This window comes from Bubalus kerabau, chromosome 13 (assembly GCF_029407905.1).
Source record: "Bubalus kerabau isolate K-KA32 ecotype Philippines breed swamp buffalo chromosome 13, PCC_UOA_SB_1v2, whole genome shotgun sequence".
Taxonomy (NCBI): domain Eukaryota; kingdom Metazoa; phylum Chordata; class Mammalia; order Artiodactyla; family Bovidae; genus Bubalus; species Bubalus kerabau.
The window spans coordinates 32,913,190-32,929,982 of NC_073636.1; the positions used below are offsets into that span (position 1 = coordinate 32,913,190).

Below are 16,793 nucleotides of genomic sequence, written 5' to 3' on the forward strand. Positions count from 1 at the left end.
TTTTATTCCAATCCCAAAGAAAGGCAATGCCAAAGAATGCTCAAACTACTGCACTATTGCACTCATCTCACATGCTAGTAAAGTAATGCTCAAAATTCTCCAAGCCAATACGTGAACCGTGAACTTCCAGATGTTCAAGCTGGATTTAGAAAAGGCAGAGGAACCAGAGATCAAATTGCCAACATTTGCTGGATCATTGAAAAAGCAAGAGAGTTCCAGAAAAACATCTATTTCTGTTTTATTGACTATGCCAAAGCCTTTGACTGTGTGGATCACAATAAACTGTGAAAAATTCTGAAAGAGATGGGAATACCAGACCACCTGACCTGCCTCTTGAGAAACCTGTATGCAGGTCAGGAAGCAACAGTTAGAACTGGACATGAAACAACAAACTGGTTCCAAATAGGAAAAGGAGAACATCAAGGCTGTATATTGTCACCCTGCTTATTTAACTTACATACAGAGTACATCATGAGAAACGCTGGGCTGGATGAAGCACAAGCTGGAATCAAGATTGCCAGGAGAAATAACAATAACCTCAGATATGCAGATGACACCACCCTTATGACAGAAAGCAAAGAAGAACTAAAGAACCTCTTGATAAAAGTGAAAGAGGAGAGTGAAAAAGTCGGCTTAAAGCTCAACATTCAGAAAACTAAGATCATGGCATCCGGTCCCATCAGTTCATTTCAGTTGCTCAGTCGTGTATGACTCTGTGAGCCCTTGAATCACAGCACGCCAGGCCTCCCTGTCCATCACCATCTCCTGGAATTCACTCAAACTCACATCCATCGAGTCATGATGCCATCCAGCCATCTCATCCTCTGTTGTCCCCTTTTCCTCCTGCCCCCAATCCCTCCCAGCATCAGAGTATTTTCCAATGAGTCAACTCTTCACATGAGGTGGCCAAAGTACTGGAGTTTCAGCTTTAGCATCATTCCTTCCAAAGAACACCCAGGGCTGATCTCCTTCAGAATGGACTGGTTGGATCTCCTTGCAGTCCAAGGGACTCTCAAGAGTCTTCTCCAACACCACACTTCAAAAGCATCAATTCTTCGGCACTCAGCTTTCTTCACAGTCCAACTCTCGCATCCGTACATGACCCCTGGAAAATCCATAGCCTTGACTAGATGAACCTTTGTTGGCAAAGTAATGTCTCTGCTTTTCCAATATGCTATCTAGGTTGGTCATAACTTTCCTTCCAAGGAGTAAGCGTCTTTTAATTTCATGGCTGCAGTCACAATCTGCAGTGATTTTGCAGCCCCCAAAAATAAAGTCTGACACTCTTTCCACTGTTTCCCCATCTATTTCCCATGAAGTGATGGGACCGGATGCCATGATCTTCGTTTTCTGAATGTTGAGCTTTAAGCCGACTTTTTCACTCTCCTCTTTCACTTTCATCAAGAGACTTTTTAGTTCCTCTTCACTTTCTGCCATAAGGGTGGTGTCATCTGCATATCTGAGGTTATTGATATTTCTCCTGGCAATCTTGATTCCAGCTTGTGCTTCATCTAGCCCAGCGTTTCTCATGATGTACTCTGCATATAAGTTAAATAAGCAGGGTGACAATATACAGCCTTGACATACTCCTTTTCCTATTTGGAACCAGTCTGTTGTTCCATGTCCAGTTCCAACTGTTGCTTCCTGACCTACATACAGGTTTCTCAAGAGGAAGGTCAGGTGGTCTGGTATTCCCATCTCTTTCAGAATTTTCCATAGTTTTTCCACAGTGATTGTGATCCACACAGTCAAAGGCTTTGGCATAGTCAATAAAGCAGAAATAGATGTTTTTCTGGAACTCTCTTGCTTCATGGCAAATAGATGGGGAAACAGTGGAAACAGTGGCTGACTTTATTTTTGCAGGATCCAGAATCACTGCAGATGGTGACTGCAACCAGGAAATTAAAAGATGCTTACTCCTTGGAAGAAAAGTTAGAACCAACCTGGACCGCATATTATAAAGCAGAAACATTACTTGGACTCCAAAGGTCTATCTCGTCAAGGCTATTGTTTTTTCAGTAGTCATGTAAGGATGTGAGAATTGGATTATAAGGAAAGCTGAGCACCGAAGAATTGGTGCTTTTTAACTATCATGTTGGAGAAGATTCTTGAGAGTCCCTTGGACTGTAAGGAGTTCCAACCAGTCCATCCTAAAGGAGGTCAGTCCTGAGCATTCATTGGAAGGACTGATGCTGAAGCTGAAACTTCAATACTTTGGCCATCTGATGCCAAGAGCTGACTCATTTGAAAAGACCCTGATGCTGGGAAAGATTGAAGGCAGGAGGAGAAGGGGATGACAGAGGATGAGATGGTTGGATGGCATCACCAACTCAATGGACATGAGTTTCAGTAAACTCTGGGAGTTGGTGATGGGCAGGGAGGCCTGGTGTGCTATGGTCCGCGGGGTCACAAAGAGTCAGACATGACTGAGTGAGTGAACTGAATGAACTAGATGGGAAAAGAATCTAAAAAAGAGTGGACACATGTATAACGGATTCAGTTTGCTGTGTACATCTGAAACTAACACAACATTGTAAATCAATTAGACTCCAATAAATTAAAAAAAATCAGAAAAATGGAAAATAGCAAATGTTGGTGAGAAAGTGGAGAAATTTGAACCTTTGTATGTTGCTGTTTGGAATGTAAAACAGTACAGCAACTGTGAAAAAGATTTTATGGTACCTCAAAATGTTAAACCTAGAATCACCATTTCACCCAACAACCCACTTCGAAGTATGTACCCATAAGAATTGAAAAGAGGTAGCTCAGATGGTAAAGAATTTGCCTGCAATGTGAGAGACCTGGGTTCGATCCCTGGCTTGGGAAGATCCCCTGGAGAAGGGAATGGCAACCGACTCCAGTATTCTTGCCTGGAGAATTCCATGAACAGAGGAGCCTGGCAGGCCCCAGTCCATGGGTTGCAAAGAGTTGAACACGACTGAGCAACTAAGCACACAGCATTCAAATAAAAACTTGTACATGAGTGTTATAGCAGCACTATTCACAACAGTCAAAAAGTGAAAAAAAAAGGATGTTAATAATGGGTAAATGGATAAACAAATGTGACTTTTACATGCAGTAGACTATTATTCAGCCATAAAAAGGAATGAAGTTCTGAAGCAGGTTGCAACATGGATGAACCTTGAAAATATTATGCTGAGTGAAGTGTCAGACACAAAGGGATGGATACTGTATGATTCTACTAAAAGAAATGTCTAAGATAGGCAACTTCATGGAGATACAAAGATTACAGGCTTCCAGGGTCTGGGAGGAAAGAGAAAGGGCAAGTTATTATTTAATGGTACAGTTTCCATTTGGAGAAATGAAAATGTTTTACAACTAGGTAGAGGTGATAGTTACACAATATTGTGAATGTACTAAATGCCACTGAATTGGATACTTTCAAATGGTTAATTTTATCCTATTGGAACTTTATCTTAATAAAAAAGAGATTGCTAAAGTACCAGTTTTGATGTGCTAGCCTAAAATAAAACACGGAGGCTCACAAATATGTCACTAAATATCGTAGTAATTGCTGGAAAATTTTTGTTCTAAATATGTGTTAGTGACTTAGAAAATAGTGTTTATTTACGTATCCTTTTATAAAGACAAAAACCTGAAGCTAAGTGAAGACTCATCCAACTAAAAGCATTAGAATGGCTGTAATCAAAAGTACAAACATAAGAGAAAGATTAAGACTCTGACAGCTCGAGTGGCATTTTACTGCAGATCTACTTGCCAATAGAAATGTGGGAACAGTTAAAAATAGACAGGATGAACAAATCATAACAAATGGTAGGGACTTGTCTGTAATAAGGTTGAGGTTGAATTCTTCATTGTTTTCACTCGTATTTCTTCCAGTCCTATTGAAACAGAGATACATATTTTGCTACATTTTACTGGTTATGAAATAAATATCTGAGCCAAGAATTGGAAGTGTGTATTGAGCTGAGATTCTGCATCACTTAACTTTCCTGAATCTTGGTTTTCTCAACCGTGAGATGGAAATAACAGAGACTTCCCTGGGAGTCCAGTGGTTAAGACTTCACCTTCCAATCCTGGGGTTGCAGGTTTGATCCCTGGTTGAGGAGCTAGGATTGCACATGCCTTGTGACCAAAAAATCAAAACATGAAACATTAACAATATTGAAACAAATTAAAGACTTAAGAATGGTCCACAGAAAAACACATTAAAAGATGAAAATAACAATATCCTCTTCCATGCCAGTAAGAAGCATCACAATAGATCATTTATGTAAGGCAGACTGCCTGGGATAGAGCCAACAACTATTAAACATTGAAAAGAAGACCCTCTCTATCCTAGAGCCATCTCCTTGAGATTTCTGCTTGATATTTGCTCCATATTTTAGGTCTTTTCCAGGGAGCAGTAGGAGGAGGAGTTACCTAAGTTTTGAAAATGGGAGTTTTTTAAGGAAAAGTACCATGGAGTTTGGGGCTTCCCTGAGGGCTCAGCAATAAAGAATCTGCTGGCAGTGCAGCAGCCGCAGGAGACATGGTTTGAATTCCTGGGTTGGGAAGATCCCCTGGAAGAGGGCATGGCAACCAACTCCAGTATTCTTGCAAGGGGAATCCCATGGACAGAGGAGCCTGGCGGGCTACAGTCCACGGGGTCACAAAGAGTCGGACACGACTGAGCAACTTCACTTTCGCTTTCACTTTTCAGGCCGTAGTTGCAGCACATGGGATCTTCCACCTTTGCTGTGGCATGCAGGATCTTTAGTTGTGGTGTGGGGGATCTAGTTCCCTGACCAGGGATCAAACCTAGAACCCCTGCATGGGGGGTGCAAGTCTTAGCCACTGGACCACCAGGGAAGTCTCATGACTTTCTAAATGTTTAATTATCTGAAAATATACATTGAGAATCCAAAAGCCGGACTCTTACCTCATGCCCTATACAAAATTAACTCAGAATGAATCAAAGACCTACAGGTATGGCCTAAAACTGTAAAACTCTTTGAGGAAAACAGAAGGGAAACATTTTATGCCATTCAATTTGGCAATAGGCAATAAAAAAAAAAGATAAATTGGACTTCAAAATTACAAACTTTTGTGCATCAACGGATACTGTCAACAGAGTTAAAAGGCAACCCATGGGATGGGAGGAAATAATTGCACATGATACATCTGGTAAGGGATTAAGATCTAGAATACATACATATAAGGAACTCCTATGGCTCACAAGAAAGAAACAAAAACCCATTGAAAAATAGGCAAAGGACTTGAATAAACATTTCTCCACAGAAGATAAGACAAATGACCAGCAAGCACATGAAAAGATGCTCAACATTACTATCATTAGGGAAATACAAGTGAAAACCACAATGAGATATCACTTCATACCCACTGGGATGGTACTAAAAAAGAAAGAAAAATAACAAGTGCTTGTGAGCATGTGGAAAAGCATGAAGCTTTGTGTACTGTTGGTGAGTGTGTAAATGGTGCAGCCGCTATGGAAACCAGTATGGAAGCTCCCCAAATAGTTAAAAATGCAATTACTGTTTGATCCAGCAATTCCACTTCTAGGTACATACACAAAAGGACTAAAAGCAAGGACTCAAAGAGGTATCTATATATTGATGTTCACAGCATTATTCATAATAGTACAAGATAAAAGCAAGTGAAGTGTCCAGTGATGGATAGATGGATAAACAGTAGATACGAACAATGAAATATTATTCAACCTTAAAAAGGAAGGAAATTCTGACACATGCAGTGACCTGGATAAGCCTTAAAAGTGTTATGCTAAGTGACATAAGCCAGTCTCCAAAGGACAAATACTGTAATATTCCACTAGATAGTCAATTCATAGAGAGATCAAGTAGAAAGGTGGCTGCCAAGGAGTGGGGGAGGGGAGGACAGAGAGTTTAATGAGTATGATGTTTCCATCTAGGAAGACGAAAAATGCTCTGGAGATGGATAATGTTGATGGTTACATAACAATATGAATGTACTTAATGCCACAGAATTGTATACTTAAAAATGATAAATTATTTGCTCTATGTGGCTAAGAGGTTAAAGCGTCTGCCTCCAATGCAGGAGACCCAGGTTCGATCCCTGGGTCAGGAAGATCCCCTGGAGAAGGAAATGGTAACCCACTCCAGTATTCTTGCCTGGAGAATCCCATGGACGGAGAAGCCTGGTAGGCTGCAGTCCACGGGGTCGCAAAGAGTCAGACATGACTGAGCGACTTCACTTTCACTTTTATCACAGAAAAAAATAAAAAAAGAAACACTGAATGTGTATGAGAAGAGGTTCATCCCAATTAAAAAAAAAATAACAGCAGTAACTTGGACTGTAACTTAGAGTTCAAGAATATTTGCTTTTCTTGGGAAATTCAAGCAGACAATCCTCAGTCCTCTCAGACAGCACTGTTCAACAGAAATATAGTGCAAGACATGTGTCTAATGAGAGAAGCAATTCAAATTTTTTAGTAATTGTATTGGGCTTCCCTGGTGGCTCAGAAGAATCTGCCTGTAATGTGGGAGAAGTGGGTTCAATCCCTGGGTTAGGAAGATCATCTGGAGGAGGAAACGGCTACCCACTCCAGTATTCCGGCCTGAAGAATTCCATTGACTGTATAGTCCATGAGGTCACAAAGAGTTGGACACGACTGAGCAATTTTCACTTTCACTTTATGCAAAGAGAAATAGGTGAAATTGATTTTAATAATTAATGGATGTATTTTAATACCATATTTATTTAACATAATGTACTCAAAATAGATCATTTCAACATAGAGTCAGTGTAAAACTGTTTATGAGATATTTTAGTCTTTTGGGTGGGATGCATGTGGGGTGCCTCACTTTGGTTTGAAAGTGAAAGTTTCACTGCTTTAAAAATGTTTAAAGGTAGCACTAGTTAAATTTCAAGTACTCCCTAGACTAGGGGCTACTAAATTGGCTAGGACAACTCGGCAGCATTTTTCTTTTCTTTGTTTAGTATTTATTCATTTTTGGTTGCCTTGGGTCTTAGTGGCAGCGTGTGGGATCTTGGTTGGTACTTACGGGCTCTTCGTTGCATTGTTCAAGCTTCTCTCTAGTGGTTGTGGAGGGAGCAGAGCTGTGGCACCCCCAGTAGCTGTGGCTCACAGGAGCATAGTTGCCTCGAGGCATGTGGGGTCTTAGTTCCAAGACCAGGAATCCAACCCACATCCCCTGCATTGGAAGGCAGATTCTTAACCACTGGACCACCAGGGAAGCATTTTATCCCCTGGAGAAATTGGTCTCTTAAACTGAGATGAAACACCTCACAAGGTACTCACATCTTAAATGATGCTAATGAACAACTGTGGAGGGAACTACTCAAAAGACCTGCCTCAGCTTGACAATATGACAAGTCTGGAGTGTTAAAATGAGCTACTTAAATGCAGAGCTCTGGACAGTACCTGTTTCTGGACCTAAAAGAGAACCAGAGGAAGGAAAGCTTGGTTTGCTCTCTGAGATGTGTTTATTTCTGACTGGGGAGGCCAAGAGTGAGCCAGGAAAGAGTGAAAGGAAGAGAGGAATACTGGAGCAGTGATGGTGGGTGGGGGTAGGGTGTGAAAGAGCGGTGAACAAAGACGCATCTGTGTTTGGGAGAAAAATATGATTTTATCTCAGAACTTTCTTTTTTTATCATTACATCACTCTATCCCAAGGCCAAAGGAATTTTTTTAGAGGTTGAAGATTATATTCCCCAAGTGCAAAAGAGTTCTTCTTCCTGTTCCCTGGTTTATGGAGCAAACCCCTAAAGATTGAATCATGTGTTATATGCTGAAAGCAAGGAATCAGAATCAAATACTGACTTCACTTACAGACATATTAATAGGAGGGTTGATCAATCTGAAATGATCTGTGTTTAGCTGCTTCTGAACAGTTGTGTTCACATAAATTTGCCTTTAAAAATGGTTTATTAAGCTCTGATATTTATTTATTTGGCCACACCATGCAGAATGTAGGATCTTAGTTCCCTGACCAGGGGTCGAACCCACCCCCAACCCCTCGCACTGGAAGCACAGTCTTAACCACTGGACTGCCAAGGAAATCCCTAAGTTTGTGCTAATCTTTAGTGAGTGTGGGACAAGGGATCTAGGAGTATAAAGATGAACACGTCATACAAGGACCTACCGTAGAGCACAGGGAACACTGCTCAATATTTTGTAATAACCTAAACAGGAAAAAACTTTGAAAAATAATAGATACTTGTATATGTATAACTGAATCACTTTGCTGTACACCTGAAACACAACATTGTTGATCAACTATGTTCCAGTATAAAATGAAAATTTAAAAAAATAAAGATGAACAGAAGCAGCTAGTTTTGTGCAGAAGAGAGACATGGTCATTTTCTTTCAAGCTGGTAAGTGCAAACAAAACAAAACACTTTTTTCTTTTTAAAGCAAGGAAAGGAATTTCATCCCACACCAGAGTAATAAGGGTAAGCTTCCTGGAACAGAATTTTAAAAGCAACTGGTGTTAGCTAAGTGAAATAGGATGTCCTTCCAGGCAGAGGGCAGAATGATCAAGCATGAAACAGTGAGATGTGGGTAACTGCCCAGCAAAGAGAAATAACTTCAAAGGTTCCATCTTGTACATTTAAAGCATTACTCACTTATAACCTGTGTTGCCTAGTCTACTGTGTATTCAGTAAGTGTAGGAGTCTTACTTCATTCAATGCCAATATCTCTATTGCCCTGGATTATAGCAGACACACACATATACAATGACATGGATTAATAACATTTCTACTATTCACAGCAGGCTTATCTCTAGCAAGTACATGAATGTAGTCATCACAGCATGCAGCAATAGAAATATGAAAATCTGTTTCTCCAACCAGAAATGCAGTCTTAACCTGGGTGGCAGAGTAATCGAAGTCCACCAGGCAACTGAAAACAGGTCATAAAGTTGGGGTGTAAAAAACTCATGTGTAATTCCTGCCACTTGTCAGCTATTCGGGCTTGGTGACGTCAGTCTTTGCTAATTCTTCATCAAAATTCACTCTCCTAACTGACTATGGTTCACAGCTTGACTTGTAGGTTTTTCATGGGATAGAGTTTTAGCCAATAAAATGTAAGTAGGCGAGATCCAGAATACTTCCAAGGTTGGCCAATAAAAATTTGCAAGCTCCACCTGTCCACCATGTATGTTCCGTGGCCACGTTTTTCAAAGTGGTAGATTGTTGCTCAAAAATTTGGTCCTAAATGTGAGTATGAAGCAGAGCCCCTTCTGATGGTGAACCACTTACCCCAGCATCAAAGGAATGCATTTCTTGTTCTCTAATCCACTAAATACTTAGAGCTTATTTGTTATAGAAATTTGACCTATGCTAACTTAGGGAACAGTAATACCTACTTCACAGATGAGATGACATATATAAATCCTTAGCATAGGGCCTGGCAACTTGTATGTAAGCCAAAGTACCAGTTGTTATAGTTATAATTTGGATGAGAATCAAATCATAAATTATAAATCAATGTGAAACTAAAAAGTAGAAAGTTATACAACATTGGATATTCCAGACCTCTGTCTCTTGGATAGTTTTAAGAACTCATGAAATCTTATTACTTCTAATGAAGTCTTTACTTTGGAAGTGAAATTAAGCTTTCCCCAACCACTTACACATCTCAGTTGTAACCTTTCACTATACGCACACACAACACACACACACAGACACACACACATGTACAACCCTCTTAAATGGCATGTACTTGCATCTTTATATGCTTTTAAATAATAATTAATGATTCAGGGCATTCATTTTATACTTCTCAAAAAGCAAGTGTGTAACTTAGTGGAATGTATCGTAACAATTCATTTACCAGTGACTGATACAGGTATACCCTTATGAAAATGCCATTAATAATGTCTGAAATCTAGAACCATAAACGAGATGGAAAGTTATTTACTAAGTAAGATGAGAAATCACACTGGTGCATATCTGTCCTAAAAAACTCTTACTCCAAGGTCTTAAATACAACCACAAATCTACAGGCAAGAGAGAAGTAAGGTAATTATAATCACTGGTTCTTCCATTTACAAGAGGGGAAAACCCAACTCTTATAAAACTTCTGACTTCCTTGGCCAGTGTTTCTTTTTTGCCTCTGTTCTCATCTCAGAGCATTAATAATGCCCAGAATATGCCTGTCCATTACAATGACTAATAAGCATACCGGAGTTCACATACAGCTTGAACAAATTAGTCATCTGCATTTAAATGCCTCGGCTGATGATTGTACATCCATTATTACTGGGGAGCATCTGCATACCTTTCAACATTGAAAATAATTGGGCTTTCCATATCAAATTATAGGTTTCATCTGTGGCTTTTAAGTACTGCACAAGTCAAGTTAAAAACAAAACTGACCATAATAGAAAACATCCATGATAAATTTCCCAAGAATTTACCCCCCACCCCCATCTATTCTGACATTATTCCCTTTTTTAGGGAGGTGCAATGTGGTGTTACTTTTTATTTGAAAACTATGACAAGTCAGGCTACAGACTGAATGGGTACATTGTATAGTGTTACTGTTCAATATAAGCTAATTAAATTACACAGGTTATAAGGAAAGAATATAATCCTTCCATAAAAGTTGTGATTAGGTAAATGTTTTTGTATCTTAAAATTTGCAAAGTTATATGCTGTCTTTTAAAACATGTGAAGACAGATCATTCATTCATCCATTTATGCAACAGGAGTTTTCAGGTTCCAGCTAAGTGTCAGACACCATGCTGGATGCAGGGGACGCTAAAATGAGTAAGACCCAATTGGCTGCCCCCAAGAACTCTGTCTAGTGGCAGAGACAAACAGAAAACACCGTTCTGTATCATAAATTAATGGAATGAATAAAATACCCTCTATCATTTAAACGTTTAATTCAAACTTGACTTGCCCTTTGGCTATAAGCATTATTTTAAATGATTTGCAAGGTTGTTTTTCTATTTTGTGGTCTCTTTAAAAATCTGATGAAAGATAAAATTCTACTTCCCAAATGTTCATAATTAAAATCAAATGCACAGATAATTAAGTATACTATAAGAAATCCAACAGATGTCATGGGGAAACAAGTTTCATCAAACCTGACATTTTTAAAACAATATTAGAATGCATCTGTCATTCATTCCTTCAAGTATGCATTAACTGATTTCTAAGTGCTTACTAAGTAGACTGTAAACTACAAAATTCCTGATCTTCATTGTCCATGCTTCTAATCAAGATTCTGAGTGTGCTCAAGTGAATAAGCGTGGCTCCTACCCACACAGAATTTACACTCTAATCTAAAACCAGATTTAATGTTATCTGTCCTTTAATGTTCTTAAGAAGAATTTAAACATTCTCTTAAGAAAATATCAGCAGATCATGACGCTCAAAGAGACTATAACTCCAAAATCTTTAAATACCTAGTCTTTTCCACTTTCTTATGTACATACATGCATACATATACACATGCACACATGCAAAACTGCCGCTGATTTTTATAAATGAAACTTAAAAAAAAAAATCTTAGCCAAGATTTTCAGAAGGCTGTTAGCCATGGCTGCAAAGCAGAGAGTGCCACCTCCCTCACTAGCTGGATACCCACCCATATCCTAACCAAGAGCTTCCTAACTCCCACTCTGTTGCTTTACAAAATGTGATTTTATTATTGTTGTGAAATGTTGTTAACCAGTTTTTCACTGCTTCTGTTTAATAGAGATTTAATTGAATTACAACACTGCGTAAGTTTAAGGTGCACAGCATAATGATATGACTTACATATATTATGAAATGATTATCATAATAAGTTTAGTGAAAACCATCATCATATAAATACAAAAAAATTTTTCCTTGTGATGAGAACTCTTAGGCTTTACTCTGTTAACAGCCCTCACATGTAACATAGAGCAGTGCTCATTATATTTCTCATGTTGTACATTACATTCCTAGTGCTTACATACCTTATAACTGGGAGTTTGCACCTTTGACTGCCTTCAGCTAATACCCCTCCCACCTCTGGGAACCACATATCTAACCTCTTATTCTACAAGTTTGTTTTTGAACACCAAGTAACATTTAAATTACAATGACAATATTAACACCAAAGATTAGAAAAACCAGCAATAACATTTTGGATATGCCCAAATCTTTAATCATACCAACACTAGTTCTTTAAGCGTGATTCAAACAATGTATGATGGAGATGGATACGTTTATCTTTGAGAACAAGGACTGTATCCCAGAATAATTTGGTGTGCGCTCAGTGGCTCAGTCGTGGGGACTCTTTGCGACCCTGTGGGCTGTAGCCCGCCAGGCTCCTCTGTCCATGGGATTTCCCAGGCAAGAATACTGCAATGGGTTGCCATTTCCTCCCCCAGGGGACCTTCCCAACTCAGGGTGGGAACTAGTGCCTCTTGCATTGCAGGCGGATTCCTTTATCTCACGGTTAAAAAAAAAAAGAAAGAAAGAAAAAGGCAGCTGAATGAAGCCTATTGTAGTAAATTTCCATATGTATATTTCAGTATCCAATGTATACTTTCTATTGTTACAAAACAACACTGATGCTGGAAAAACTTGTTCTATAGAGTTCCACCGTAGTAAAAGTTGTTGAAATAAGAGCTACCCTATTTGTGTCTCTGTGTGTGTGTGTGTGTGTGTGTGTGTCTATGTGTGTGTGTGTGTGTATATATAAATATATATACACTCTTACTAGGAAGAACTGAAAGTTATGTTGTGAAGGAAACATTCTTACTATGGCTGCTACTCTCTGATCAAGATTCAGAATCCTAAGGAAATGCTTGTTTTCCCCAAAATGTGACAGGAAGACTTCTCAACTCGACCGAAAAGTCAAGAAGCGGTTTGCAAAGGTGAAGACAAACCGGAGTCGTAAAGAAAAAACCTTCGGACGTGGAAATGGTCTATCTGGAACCGGCAGCCCAGGCCAGCTGCAGATTCGGGTGGGGGACCGCAATCCTCAGGTCACACCCATCAGCCCCACGTCTGGTCCGGCTCCTCACTCCTGCCGTCGTCCAGTGATTTCCACGGCCGGTGGGATGGGAGGTCCTTGGGAGGCACTTGCTCTGCGGGGCTGCTCGAGGCCTCGAGAGGTTTCAGGAGCGCAGGGTTGGCGCGGAGCCTCGCGGGTTCCCCGCCGCAGCGACCTGTTCCCGCCCGCGGGGAGCTGAGGGAGTAGAACTGGGCAGCCGGGGGAAGGAAGCCCCCGGGCGCGAGGCCTCGCTTTCGCGGCTTTGAAAACTTTCCAGCGCGCGTGCCACGGCGAAGCGCGGCGGCTGCGCCCGGGGCCCCGGCGGCCCGCGCCTCCCGCGGGGAACTTTTGGGTGTTTCGGTGGCCTGTCACTCTCGTCGGCCGACGCGCCTCCCCCTGGGCTCGCGCGGCCGGAGCGCCCTCCCTCTCGGCGAGGACCTGCCCAGGCGCCGGCGGCTCCCGTGCCCGCTCGGCGCTCGCCCTGCCAGCGCCCCCGCCGCCCGGCTTCCCCGCGCCTTGCGTTTCAACCTGGCCCGGCCGCGCCCCACACCCTGAGCGCCTCGAGCCCCCGGGCGGCCCCCGGAGCGGGCAGGCGGGGAAAGGAGGAGGGGACCCACCGCCGGGGGGTGTGGGGCGGGGGGGCCTGGCTGCTGGCTCCCGGCCGACTTTTCGCCAATGGTCCAGAGCGACATGTCCAAGTCGCCTCCCACAGCGGCGGCGGCGGTGGCGCAGGAGATCCAGATGGAACTGCTGGAGAACGCGGCTCCCGCGGGGGCGCTCGGAGCGGCCGCACAGGTAGCGAGAGCGCCGCGCCCTCCCCTTCCTTTGTGAGCCGCCCGGGCGCCGGGGCTCCATCCCGCCCGCCGCCTGCTCTGTTAGGATCCCTCGCCCGGCCGTCCGCTCCGGCCTGGGTCTTCCCCGCCGCCGCCGCCTCCTTCCCTCGCGCTTTGCCACCCACTTCTCCCTCTCCGGGCGCCGGCGCCCCCAGCTCCTCTCCGCCTTCCTGCTCTATCCCCCGCCCCCCCCCCCCCCCGGCTCTTCTCCGGCTTCCATTTTCCTCTGCTTCCCCAAAGCCAGTGGGAAGGGGGCGGGGGAGACCTCCAGGTCCTCAGAGGCTGCCCCCCGAGGCCAGCCCTCCTCGTCCCTTCCCGGGAGAGGCGCATGGACAGCCATGAATCAGGCGGGCGGACTGGACCTGCTCAAGATCGTGAGTCGGGGTGGGGGGTGCGGGGGGGTTCTACAACTCTGCTCCGACGCCGACCCTTTTAGACCAGCTCCGAGCCGGGGTGGGAGTAGGGGGCGTGTGATGGGGTGGGAGCGGGCAGGGGGGCGTGGGAGGGGGCGCTCTGCCCCTGCCTCCCCACAAGCAGCTGCGACCCCCCTGGGCACCCGGGCGTTACACCGCTGGGACAGCTCGGCTCCTTTCCTGGCACTGGCCAGGTTTACCTGGACCTCTCGCTCGCTGCAGAAGAGAGCGAGTTGGGGACGCGAAAGTTTTTATTTTTTCCTTGGTCTTGAAATGTTAGCCATCTCAGAGAGCTCCGAGGCCACCTTCTGATGAGTATTAGCGGTTTCTGGGGAAATTCCGGGTTGCTACTCGTTGTGAAATAGGAGATGTCAGTTGTAGGCACTGGGCAGTGATAAGGTGGCTTTTACGTAAGGCTTTGGCAGGTACAGTTTGGATTACAGACACCTCCAGTTCTCAGCGGTAAGGAGTCTCTCAACTTTTCTCCTAGCAGGGAAATATTTTAAGACTCCTAACTGTGGGCTGCTTGGCAAAGAGGTTAGGGTTTCATTTCAAGCATCACTTTGGAGAATGTCTCTGCTTAGTGATGCTGGCTTGTTGATTTCAAACCTCCGCTTGCTAGATTGTAAATTGTGGAAAGATTCTATAGTTTTATATGTATGTCAAATGTCTAAGTACATAATTTGTGTACTTTATATTTGTATATGCTGGAGAGAATGCCTTAGTCTTATTTACTGTAGTAAGGAGGGCAGGAGTGGGCCACAGTAGTAAAATGTTTGGCTGCTTAATTGTTTTCATAGGTGATAGAAACTGACTGCTTTAGCTATTTTAATTCTGTTAATAATGGTAGCTCCAGTGGCATGGTCATGGAGCTTGTTGAACTTTATCACTGGGAATTAAAAGTGCAGATTAAAACACACCATTCATTTTGATTTGAAATGCAGGGGGGAAAATGTAGAAACCAATAATTTGTTTAATCAGAAATCCACGTCTTTTGAGGAGGAATTCATTCTTTTCCATAGAGGTAAGACAGCTAGATTTTAGTCAGCCTTGGGCTGTTAGGCTGCCAGAACCGAGTGGGGACATGTAACTAACAACCTACATTTCCATCTGGCCTCTGCCAGTGGGCCTGAATTCTTACCAACACCTGTCACGTTTGTTCTAGGCTCCTGATTTTATCTAGATACTCACTAGGTGAGATGAGAGCAAGAAATGTACTCAGGGACTTCCTTTTTTTTTTTTTTTTTGGATGAAGGTCTTAAATATTGATAGAGAAAAGGACTTTTAGATCCTCTTTTCTCTTTGATCTTCCTTCAGGGTTGTTGTTTTTTTTTTTTTCCCAGTTTTTATTCTTATGATAAAAATAGAGTTCCTGAATTCCTGGAGATCAAAGTTAGGGCAAAATAGAAAGCATGACTGCATTCAGATAAGAGACACTAATTTACTTACTGATTTATGTAGTTAAACGTAAGGCAACAAGTATTTGTGATGTTGCTGCAAACATGGAAGTGATTCAGAAAGGAGAAGATGCACTTGCTACCTTTATAGAATGTACATTCCAGTAGCTGCAAGGGTGATGAATGGATGACTATTGTATGGCATGGGGCTCTAGAGAAATACCGAATCTTAGATGGTTGCTAAGGAAAAGATCACAGATACTCTATTTGGAGTAATCTGTAAGGACTTCATGGAAGAGGTGGCATTTGAGAAGGGATTTAGAGTCTGGGTCAGATTTCAGCAGATTATCAGAGAGATGCTCCAGAGCTCTTCAGGGAGCTATTCTGACTGCCAAGTAACAGCAGTTACAAGTCTGATACATTTGTAATCCCTAGTTTGAAAAGCGTGGACAGGTACAGATTGGAGCTTAGTCAAGCAGAAGTCTGACAAGGCAATTGAGGCCACATCTTGAAGGCTTTGGAACCTGAAATGTAATGAACAACAAAAAGTCTTGGAAGGGGTTGAGGGAAGGAGCAGTGTAACAGCTCATGGAGAAGATTCACCTAGGAGCATGCTGTAAGGCAGTTGGGAGTCTCAGAAGTCCAGAGGTAGAGCTGCTGGAGGGGAGATTGATGTAACGGTTTGGACAAGAAGTAATGAGGTCTAAACTGAAAAGAGAGAAAAGATAATAGATAGGACAGGACTATGGATGGACACAGTCCAGAGACCCAGTCCATAGGAATTACAAGTGATTGAATGATAGAGGCAGGGAGGAATGGATAACAGAGGCAGGTAAGAGGCATAAACATTCAGCTGCATCAGCATCCTTCTCCCTGCTCTACTTTCCAAAAATGAAAGCATTTCCCCCTGAATTGTGTTCATATCACAGCCATTATCTGAGGGAAACATTGCCTTGTTTATTTGATATCTGATAAATCATGTCATCACAGGGCTATGAAAACTTGGCAAGGCATCTCTTCCATGTCTCCGGGCGGGCTAGGCCAGCAATAAACCACCTGGGGAAAAAAAGACGGTCTCTGGAGCATCCCTCTGTTTTGCGACACTGAGTCACCGTAAATCCCCTGAGAAATGGAGTTTTCGTTTGTGAAATATCTCTCTCAGCAGTCATTGGTCTGAAGAATCCTT

General features: G+C 42.6%; 1 protein-coding gene across 1 annotated transcript in view; it reads left to right on the plus strand.

Moving 5' to 3' along the window:
* Positions 1-13,473: 13,473 nt before the first annotated feature.
* The window catches only part of CACNB2 (calcium voltage-gated channel auxiliary subunit beta 2), a 428,799-nt gene continuing 425,479 nt past the window's right edge, over positions 13,474-16,793 (plus strand). Inside the window, exon 1 of the mRNA XM_055543950.1 lies at positions 13,474-13,759. Within this exon, the coding sequence (XP_055399925.1) occupies positions 13,640-13,759 (120 nt within the window). The 5' untranslated portion in view covers positions 13,474-13,639. The remainder of the gene's footprint in view (positions 13,760-16,793) is intronic.